Source organism: Gymnoscopelus braueri (assembly GCF_963280865.1).
Source record: "Gymnoscopelus braueri genome assembly, chromosome: 19".
NCBI lineage: Eukaryota > Metazoa > Chordata > Actinopteri > Myctophiformes > Myctophidae > Gymnoscopelus > Gymnoscopelus braueri.
Window position 1 is genome coordinate 28,516,341 of NC_137621.1, and position 10,723 is coordinate 28,527,063.

Below are 10,723 nucleotides of genomic sequence, written 5' to 3' on the forward strand. Positions count from 1 at the left end.
CAAGTATAAGTCATGAGATGGCTTCACCAGTTCTTTATTAGCAATTTAACAGAACTATACAGCAAAGGGGAACAATAGTGCAGGAATATCAATATCAACAATGTTCCACTTTTCAACACTTCATGCCTACTCAGTTTTCAGTAGTCTGACCACACTACAAAAAAATACATACATTTCCCTGACCCCCTATGGTGCCAGCATCTGGGGGTGTTAAGAGCAGTTTAGGAGTGATACAAATTAAGACTGACTGTTGGGAGCACAGCGCTAGAGTGATACTGTGGAGTTTATTTTTGTCAAAAACAGAATTGGAGCCGTCAGGCTGGGATATTTCAGTTGTGCTATAACAGCAGTTAAGAGGAAGTGAGGTTTTGTAAACAGTGAAGAACGGTAAGGCAGCTGGTTGCATTATAGACTGGGACAGGAGGTGATGTGATGAAATAAAGATCATGGCACACTAAAAAACACATGGGACTGGCTGCAAAAATGCCTTTAGACATTCACAAACTGAAATGTACATGCACAACCGGAATACAGTTTATAGACAGAGAATTCTTGAGAGATGTATTTGTACATTCATGAATTTACACAACTACAGGAACACCTCATGAAGATTTGAAATCCTTGAGTTACTGACCCATGTGGTCACTACTATATGTGCCATGCAAAAAACAATACATCTATTACAACATGGACGCAGGTTTACGAGGCTAGAGTCACAGGGAGCTGGTCAAAAGTCTCTAAGCCACAGTTACTGCTCCAAAACTGCGTTCTGGTTGAGGTGAACACTGTTGGGAGATTGCGAAGTGGCCTGTGATTGTTTTCTGGGAAATAAAATAATCGGCACTGCGATGGGGAAAGAGGTGAGCTGCTTCAAACTGGTGGTATTTAAAACAGCTTGGATGTCTATTGGAAGACTAGTTGGTTGCAACCATGAATGTATAGCACAGAGACATCCGATTCCATCAGACACTGACAAGAAACACTTCAGAGAGAAATGGAGGTGAGGGGAGTGCAGGAGTTGCCATTTTCACTCTTACTCACTGGACATTCTGACACAAAGCAGAGAGCGAGGTTCAAGATGCTCAGAGGCATTCGATCGGCCACATCAAGCTTTTCTGATTGGTTGAGCTGGCAGTTGATCCCCCACCATCACAGAGCTGTCCGTGGCCTACAATTGGTTCCCTCTCTCTCTGTCCGTCTCTGTCTCCCACGCCTGGTCCCTTACTTGAGGAAGGAATCAAGTTTGCGTTCAATGTGGGCGAAGGAGTCGTCGCCCATGTAGTCTGCCTGACCGGCCTCCCACCTCTCTTTCCTCTCCTCTGATGACATCTGCCGGGCAGGGGGAGGCGCGGGGGCCGACACATCCTTCATGGCCGCCTGAGCTGTATCCTGTATGACACACAGGGAAGGGAGAATAAGCACATAACTATAGGTATTAAAGTGCTCCATTTTAAATGGAGCATTTTGTGCCTCCATTTACAGACACGCTGAGCCCCAACTTCCTCTGGACTGGTCCAAGTTATAAATAAGTATTTTGCCATTTGTATATTGCCCTGAGAGACATGCAAGCAGGCATTTCACCAGAAAGGGTCAATGTGCAACACATTTTGCAGCACTCTTTTCCAAGGTGTTGGACAGCACTTGTTAAGTGTAAAAGGCTATGGCTAGATTAAAAGGATAGTTCCATTTTTAGCAATGCTAACGGAAGGGCTCTAAGGATGGCAATATCGGTTTGTCCTGTGACTATGAAGAGTTTCCTTATGGCCGGTCTCTGGCTGTCTAAAGAGTGTGTGAAGTAACGTGAGCCAATTGGCAGGATCTATGACCTGCCATTCCAAGGATTCAACATAGCATAGCAGAGTCGGGCAATGATGACTATTAACTAAAGTACAATTTAGCGGATGCTCTTATCCAGAGCAACTGGCAAAGTGCAAAATCTGAGTAAATGGAATGAATGGTAAATGGTCAAATAAACAGAGTGCCAAGAAAACAAGTAAATGCTACCAAGTAACAGGTAGATATAACCCACATGCATGTCACATGTTCACAAACAGTACAAATCTCAGACAAAGACAGGCAACACTCTTCCTTGTGACATCACCCAATGACCCACACACACACACACACACACACACACACACACACACACATACTGTACCTGTGTGCAACCAGTGTGGAATGGAGTCTCTCCATACGCCAGACGTAGTGAAGGCAGCACTGAGGTGGAGTAGAGCTTCCACCACAAGACCAGGAAGTCACTGTGCAGCTCAGGGGGCATGGAGTGACCTCGGACCTCCCCAGTCTGTGTGTCATAGGAGTAGTCCCATGGCTTCACTTTGCCCAAGAAGTGCACCACCTTGGCCTCATGGCCGTACCTGCAGGAATGATATCAAATGCTATTGAATATGACGATAAGGAGTGTGAGAGAGACATAAGGAATAGTATAATGAGGAAACATGGCATTTTATAAATACATTCATCTGAAGAGCATAAGTGAGATTGAAACCTCCACTCAGTGTACAATGCAAGTGTCATGCTTTGGGTTACATATGAGCGAACTGTGTGACCGTGTGTGTGTGTGTGTGTGTGTGTGTGTGTCCGTGTGTCCGTGTGTGTGTGTGTGTGTACTGACTGTTTGAAGGCTGGTAAGTAGGAGTAGATGGCGATACTGCTGAGGTTGTAGATGAAGGGGAGGTGCTTGGAAATATCTGCCGTCGCCCAGGTGTTGAAGAAACTGTTAAGAACACCCTGGTCTCCACCTGCACATATGGATGGATGGACAGACACACACACACACACAGTTACAATTACAGACTTTAGCATACGCTCTTAACCATAGCAACTTACAAAGTACAAGATCAGTCAGTGTAAGTGGTAGGAACTGAAGTCAACCAACAAGACCTGTGTGAGCCTTTCAAGTAAGCAGAGTGCCAAAAATGAAGTGCTACAAAGTAGGTAGGATGCCAGGTAAATAACAAACCTATTTTCCAAAATACCATGCTAAATGATAACCTTAGCATCTGTGCACACATTTCTTAACACATCAGGTGCCAGCATTTTTTCATAACAACTTATGTTGGGTGCCAGCATTCTCCCCATTGACTGCGCTTTGCTGTTTAAAGCTCTAGACTCCACGAGGAGCAAATCCATGTAAAAAAAAACATCCATTCATGTTGCGCGATGACCCTGGCTACAGCCTGGAACGATAACATTTCACTCGCGAGTTACAATGGGGGGGGATCGCGCATCGCGCATGACCGGTTTTCCCCACCGGAAACAGATTCGGAGATATAGGTGTTTTAAAGAAGGAAATAGACAGGAAGTGGATGGCAGCCATGTTTTTTTTTTCCGGTGATCTATCTGGCCTATCCTTCTCAAGATCACAATGGGTACTCCCAGAGCTGCTCTAGCCCCGCCCGTGTGGAGAAAAACGAAAAAAACAAAAAGACATATTTCACGGTCTGGACCGTGTTCGGCACCGGACCGCTACTCTGCGCAAACACGGTTCAGACCGTGTTTGGCACCCGATGTGTTAAGTATTGTGAGCCGTAACCGTCGACGTGGATGTGGTATTCCTGACGTGGGTAGGTGTGTCAACAATATTACGCTGACAATGTCAAGTGTGTCTAATGCATCATTACTGCCAATGATAGCTATCTGCCATCTAACTGGCAAAAAAATATTACATCCCTCTTCACCTTTATTTGGGGAACCACGATGACTGGATAATACACACAGACCAAAATGCAATAAGAGTCGAGGATGATTTAGCACTGGTGTCGTACACCAAAAATGGCAGATCTACCAAGCAAAACACACTGTTCGGGTTGTTATCTTTTTCACACAGGAAGTCTCTGTGATATACTGTGACAAATGAATATCAAGGGTAGGGGTGAACCAGTGGTGAAAGATGCAGGCCAAGGTTAGGTCGTGTCAGACGATAAAAGCAACAAGGTGCCGTCTACACGTGTGTGTGCGTGTGGTGGGGGTCCTCCAAGGACAAAGTTTCCAGTTCAGTTGACTGCAACAGACCTATGGCCGCTATTATCACGCCTATTAGAAGACAAAGACATGGCAGGGAAAACATATTTATATAGGGCTTATGAAATGAAAATGTGTCATATTGTCATCAGTCATTGTGCAATTTATACCCTTTCACGTACAATTCCCTTCTTATAAAAGGTCTCATAATGGGCCTCAGCTGTAGCCTTTATCAAGGAAATTGGTGCGTGCATGAGTAACAGTTTACCAGACCGGCAAACAATAAAGCAGTGTGACAAGTTGTGAGCTTGTAGATTAGATCTGCTATTTTCAGTGAGACACCCGCGCGCAACTAAGTATAAATGAAGTCCTAGTTATCTCACCGTCAAAGCTGCCGTTCTCGCTGCTGAATGTGAGCAACTTCTGATACGTCTCATTGGATGGCCTGAAGACGAACACACCAGAGTTGAAACAGTCTGGCCAACCAGGATCCGGTGCTGCAGATAGCTCCTCTCTCTCAAACAGGTCGTCTATGTTTGATAGAACCTGTACAAGATTTATCAAGATAACCTTAAATGTAATGCAAATATCTCAAAATACTGACCATTATCGTAGACATAATTCACTGGCTCTGTGTATCACTTTGCAAATAAATAACCTTGGTTTTAAGAAAAAGTAAGTAATGCCATTCAACACAGAGGAGAGAACCATTGCTACTGACAGTGCCAGCAGGACGGTGCTCGAGGTAGTCAAGGACTTCAAATATCTCAGTGCCTGGACTGCCTTGATGGAACAGGATCTGAAGGTCCGGAGGACACTTGCCTAGAATGCATTGTACGGGATGAGGAGAGTGGAAAGAAATCTGAGATGAAAGATGAACTCAAGAGGCGGCTTTTCGTGGCTAGAGTAAAATCAGTACTGCTGTACAGGGCCGCTCACAGTACAGCAGGAAAAGGCCCTGGGTGGCGTGCCATCTACACAAGAATGTTACAAATGGCACTTGATGTCACATGGGCGGACCACAACAGAAATATTGACCTCCATGGGGGCCTCCCACAAGTCATGGACAAGGCCAGTGAGAGAGGATGAGGGTGGCTGGGCACTGTGTCAGGGACCTGGAACTGATGGCGAGCAAACTATGGGAGCAAACCCTTGGCCCAGCTAGATGGGGAAAGGGCCACACCACCTACAGTACGTAGACACACTTCAGTGTGATAGTGGAGCTAGCAACGCTGCAGAGCTCCGGACTCTAATGTTGGATGGGAGGGAGTGGATAGCGGAGATCCAGGAGTCCCGAGTTGATGTCGGCTAGTCAACACTCTCGCATCACATGGCATATTTGTAATGCGGTTTCATATTTTGATTCAAAATGAAAATCCCTACTAATGAATGACAAAAGTTCAGCATTGGTCAGCTCCTTATTTGTTTCATGTCTACAAATACGTTAATTATCAGGCCAGTGAATGTTTGTTTCAACAATCAAAGTGTTCTATATTTTCTTTTTACATTGCATATCTGTACTGCCAGTACATTGCCAAAATAAGCTCACTGCATGAGAGAAACAAAGTTAATTTACGGTCCTATTTTAAAAGAAAAAAAAGGGGGGGGGGAAATCCCGTAATTTGCAAACTATCTATAGGGTACAACCAGCACTTAAACTACTGTAACAGATGTTTCCACCAAAGAGCTTTGTTTATGTTACAGCATTATTACTCACCTCAAACGTTTTTAGATACATATTTTAGTGTACTATTTAAGTTTAAAACGGGAAGATTTTTTTGGATTGGCTCCAATATTGGAGCCAATCCAGGAAGTAGAGTACTCCCGGGTGCTTCATGCACTTGTGAGCAACTTTCATTGAAACTAATGTTTCCCCCGCCCCCGCCCCGGGAGTCCGCCCTCTCGATATATTATAACTCTGCTAATATCACTGCGTAGATATTAGTCTGGAACTTCGGTGTGGATGATTCATTTCCATGGGGCAGTTACAACCAGATTCAAACGTCAAAAATAGTTTGAATAGTGGGCTCTGATTGGTCACTCACAACTCTGGCAGTGAGCGAAGTGTAATTCAAACCAAGGAGTGCCAGACTAATCTGCCCAGGTCTATTTTTTTTAGCTTGGCAGATTCGTCTGGTTTCCAGGCTAGAGTAACATGCCGTTATTGTTTGACAGGAAGTAATTAACTGCATGTCCCCTCAAAAGTAGACCATCTGTAGTTTACAGCCCCACAAAAATGTAATAATCACAGCTGCCGTGTGCTGTGCATAGAGCAAACAACACAGCTTAGCTGATGCTGCTATACCAATCACAGCTGAGCAACACTAGCACTCAGCTGACATTGCAACGCCAATTACAGCTCAGCAACATTAGCACATAAATCTCATGTTAGCACATAGTTGGTGATGTGTAGCCATTGTTCAAGATATATTCATATCACTGTAGAAGTTATAATAATTATGTTTGAGATGACAGTGTAATCAGTGTGTACCTGTGACCTAGGCCACCAAAACCTGCTACAATGTGTTCTTGTCAATACAGATGGATATAGACAGAAGTGGCTTGTGTGTTGAGCACAGTATAAAGGCTGAGGTCAAAGGAACCCAGAGTTTGAGCAAGGCAGGGGATTTCCCGTTACTGTAATTTAAGTCTGCTCCAATACTGATCAGTTTTCAAATATAACCATTCATGCTATAACCATTCATGCTATGACATAATCAGGGTCTTCGCCTGGTGCTTATAAGTGCCAATTAATTTAGCTGCCTGAAAGCCTTTTCAATTATGTTATTTTACGTAGTGTGCATAAGAATTACTTTTTTTTAGTAAGCATATTAACGTGATGAAGTTAAACCTGACACAAAATTAAACTAGAGAGCACAGGTCTCCGCCAGGTCAGTTAGGTTATTGTGGGCCAACAATGTTTGGAATTCGCCAATCAGGATGGAATATGAAAAATCGGACGGAACCATCTTGATCACTTGACTATAGAGATAATGGGTACCGATTAGCATGATGATTGGACAACATTTGTAGGAGTAATACAAAAAAGAAGTGTGTTGAAAAAATCGGCCTCCTGGTGGCGCTATAATAGGGCAATGTTAAAGGGTGGCATTTGTTCTTCAACATAGTGCGAATGTGCGTGCAAAGTGTCACCTCTATCGGACGCTGCGTTCATGATTTGTGGCATTTTGTTCAAAACGGGCCACTTCTGCAAACTTTAGATGTCAATGTTAGCCAATCAGGATGAAATATGAAAAATCATACAGTTCCATCTTGATCACATGACTATAGAGATCATGTGTACCGATTTGTGCGAAATTTGGATAAAATCTGAAGGCTTAATATCCAAAAATGTGTTTTACGTAAGTCGGCCTCCTGGTGGCGCTAAATAAGGCAAATGTGAAAAATGCAGGGCAGATGTTTTTCCTTGGCCTCTAGGGAGTGTGCGTGCAAAGTTTCACACAGATCGGTGCAGTTATAGTTAAAAACACAAATCAGCCTTTTCTAGCGCCACCATGAGGCTGATTTGAAAAATGTCAAGTGGCATTTCTTCCTCCGCCTAGTGGGAATGTGATTTCCGTGAAATGTGAAAATTTCACGGAAATCGCAAGCTGCGTTCATGATTTGAGTCTTTTTGTTCAAAACGGACCAATCCTGCAAATTTTGGAAGCCAACCTTAGCCAATGAGGATGGAATATGGGATATCGGACAGATCCGTGTTGATCACATGACTATAGAGATACTGTGTACCGATTTGCATGACGTTTGGATAAAATCTGTAGGAGTAATATTAAAAAATGAGTTTTGCACAAATCGGCCTCCAGGTGGCGCTATAATAGGCCCATGTGAAAAATTTGAGGCAGAGGTTCTGAATTGGCATCCAGGGAGTGTGTGTGCACAGTTTCGCAGCGACCGGGCCAACGGTGCCGGAGATTAGCTGCTAACACACAGACAGGACACACGGACGGACACACGGACGGACGGACGGACGGACGGAGGGTAAAACATACTCTCTCGCCATGCCTTTCGGCCTGGCGGAGACAAAAACAACATCATATATTTTACTGCTGGTTGTGCTTGTAGGGCAGAAGAGGCAGTAGTAATGTTACAATGCAGGTTCCTTACCAGTGTGTCTGCATCCATGAACACACACTTGTTGTATTGTGTGAGTGTCCAGCAGTGCAGCTTGGTGAAGGTCACTCCCAGGTCTGGACGCTTCATCAGCGCAAGGTGGGCTGTGTCGCCCGAGTCCCTCACATCTACCACACACACCTCGTCAAAGATGGAACCCAATACACTCCTGAAACACACACACACACACAGAGAGAAACATGCCAGAAAAGGCACACAAACAGCATTATTTACTTTAGATGGAAAGATGAGTATGTGTATTGTATGCTGCGCGTGAGTGAGTGAGTGAGTGAGTGAGTGAGTGAGTGAGTGAGTGTGTGTGTGTGTGTGAGAGAGAAAGGTAGAGGAAAAGGAGGCGAGAGAATAGTGAAAGAATTAAAGTGGTTACCGGCATTGCTCTGCAACATGTGGTCCTATGAGAGCGACCAGTCTCTTGGTGGTCTTATGGTTGCGTAATGACTGACCGAGGACCATTGCTCCCCTGGCATAGCGGTCGTTAGTGGCTAACGTCACAAATGCTTGGTCAGCTTGAAGACACAAAAAAGTCACCAGTCAGTCATCATTGTGAATATCACACACTATTGCCATTTTCTGTATGGGCTCTTTGCTCACTATAATCTTTTGTACTTTAACAGGTTCATCTTCAGTATACTATGAATTAACATAATTTGTATGAGTTTATGAATGTACGTACCTGTAAGTAAATTAATTCTCACTAATCAAAAACAGTGGATGAAATCAGCATAGGCTAACCTAGACCCACTTTCCTCTGTGTGTATGTGGGCTTTCACAGCTGAACATGCTTCTCTGTATTGTCAAGGGACCCCATGTTCTCATAGATAGAAAGCAAGGCCTACAAAACTGGAAGCATCCATCACCCTGTTTGAATGATTCTGACAGATTAACACCATCAACGTTGGCCAGTCTAAATGGTAGGCTGCAGACAGACAGATTGTGAACTCATGTGCGTCAAATGATTCTTTTCTAGGATAGATGCACTTGCTCCGGGAAGCTTGATCAAGACACACGCCGTGTTGTAAGTATTAAGGGGCTGTCGGAGTGTCACTAAAATGTGAAGCAAGAGCATTACGCCAACAAGACTTTCCAAACGTGCCTCACATGGGTTTTGAGGTTAAACATTGTTTAACGGACAAGTCGACAACATTACGAGGACTATGTGCAAAGACGTGGGACACAGCTAGAGATGCGTATTATTGAGCAAGGCGATGAACACGTCTGCCTCTAAACCACTGGTTCCCAAACTTTTTAGCAAGAGGCCCAAAAGAGAAATTGTTCACAAACTAGTGAAACTAGCAGATCTATAAGCTCACAATGAGTCTATTGTAATTTTGTATTTATTCATGAAAAAAAAACATAAATGTGTTTTTAATTCATGAAACACATATTCTAAAAAAAAAAAACGTAGGAAACAAAGGGACTCGTGATCCATGAAAATGTGTCCGCGATCCACAAATGGGTCCCGACCCACTGTTTGAGAACCAGTGCTGTCTGAACGATGGAGAGTGAGTGGAAGGAATCTCCTCCACACAAGGCCACACGTTACAGCGCACGTACGCACTGTCTGTCCTGCTGCAGCGACCCAGTCATTTAAAAAGCACACCGTGTTCAAACAGCCCTGGCCACTATCATCATCACCAGCATCCGCCATTTAAACCACTTTTGCCAATCATACACTCGCGGAAGCTAGCATATAAAGCCAGAGCCCTGGCGTTTTGGCATTGTTTTAATAATGGTGGTGATGAAATAAACGCTGTGTGTGCGAGAGAGAGAGAGAAAGCGGTCAGTCGTGTAGCAGCATCTCTCCCATGTCCGCTGTCGTCGTCATTTGTAAGTGTCAACGCTGCCTGAAGCTGCCACGGTGTCTTACCCGCCATGGTCGTTGGAGTTGATTCGGCCCAGGTTTGTGGTGCTCTGGAAGGGTCGTCTGATGCTTCGCAGGGCGACGGGCAGAGGTTCAGCAGATGGAAACAGTCAGGAATAATGAGAACCCTCAAATTCCGGGTCACGTGACCACTGGCAGCGTACACGCCCCCCTTGCTGTGTTCCGCTTCTCCTGTCAGTCTTCTCTGTCTGTCTCTCTCTCTCTCTCTCTCTCTCTCTCTCTCTCTCTCTCTCTCTCTCTCTCTCTCTCTCTCTCTCTCTCTCTCTCTCTCTCTCACAGGGTCGAGTGAGAAAACATTTTAAGTGCTACAACGGGTAATATGAGCCACTTTTCACTTTGTTCCTAAATTATCCTTGAACGCAAGGCAAAATGAGATGCTCAGTAAAAATCTAAACATCTACCCTTATTTCATGATGTATATCAATTGAAATCATGAGTAGGCATCTATGACAAAGGGCCATAAAAATATGACTTCTTAAAAAAAAGGGGGTCCCTTCTTTGGCTCTAATTGATCAATTGAGTGTATTCATCCAAATTAAAGGTAATTCAGCAGGGATATTAGCTCAAGTTAATCCAGAGCACTTGGTTCATTTTGCCCCACAGTCAGACAACATTGTCTAGAATAATACGTCAGGCAATTTGTTGACTAAATTATTTACATGGTTGTATAAATAAATTGTATTGTTGTATATATAAAACATTTTTTTC

The 10,723-nt window shown here is 44.0% G+C and overlaps 1 protein-coding gene across 1 annotated transcript; it reads right to left on the reverse strand.

The window, feature by feature from the left end:
• Window positions 1-18: 18 nt before the first annotated feature.
• Window positions 19-10,128, reverse strand: gyg1a (glycogenin 1a). Its single transcript, XM_080415080.1, has 7 exons — window positions 10,001-10,128; window positions 8,501-8,639; window positions 8,107-8,281; window positions 4,365-4,527; window positions 2,633-2,759; window positions 2,159-2,375; window positions 19-1,389 (listed from the first exon to the last, which is right to left on the reverse strand). Exons 1-7 carry the CDS (start codon window positions 10,005-10,007, stop codon window positions 1,222-1,224), a joined length of 996 nt encoding a protein of 331 aa, XP_080271206.1. The 5' UTR covers window positions 10,008-10,128; the 3' UTR covers window positions 19-1,221.
• Between the last annotated feature and the right edge of the window lie 595 nt (window positions 10,129-10,723).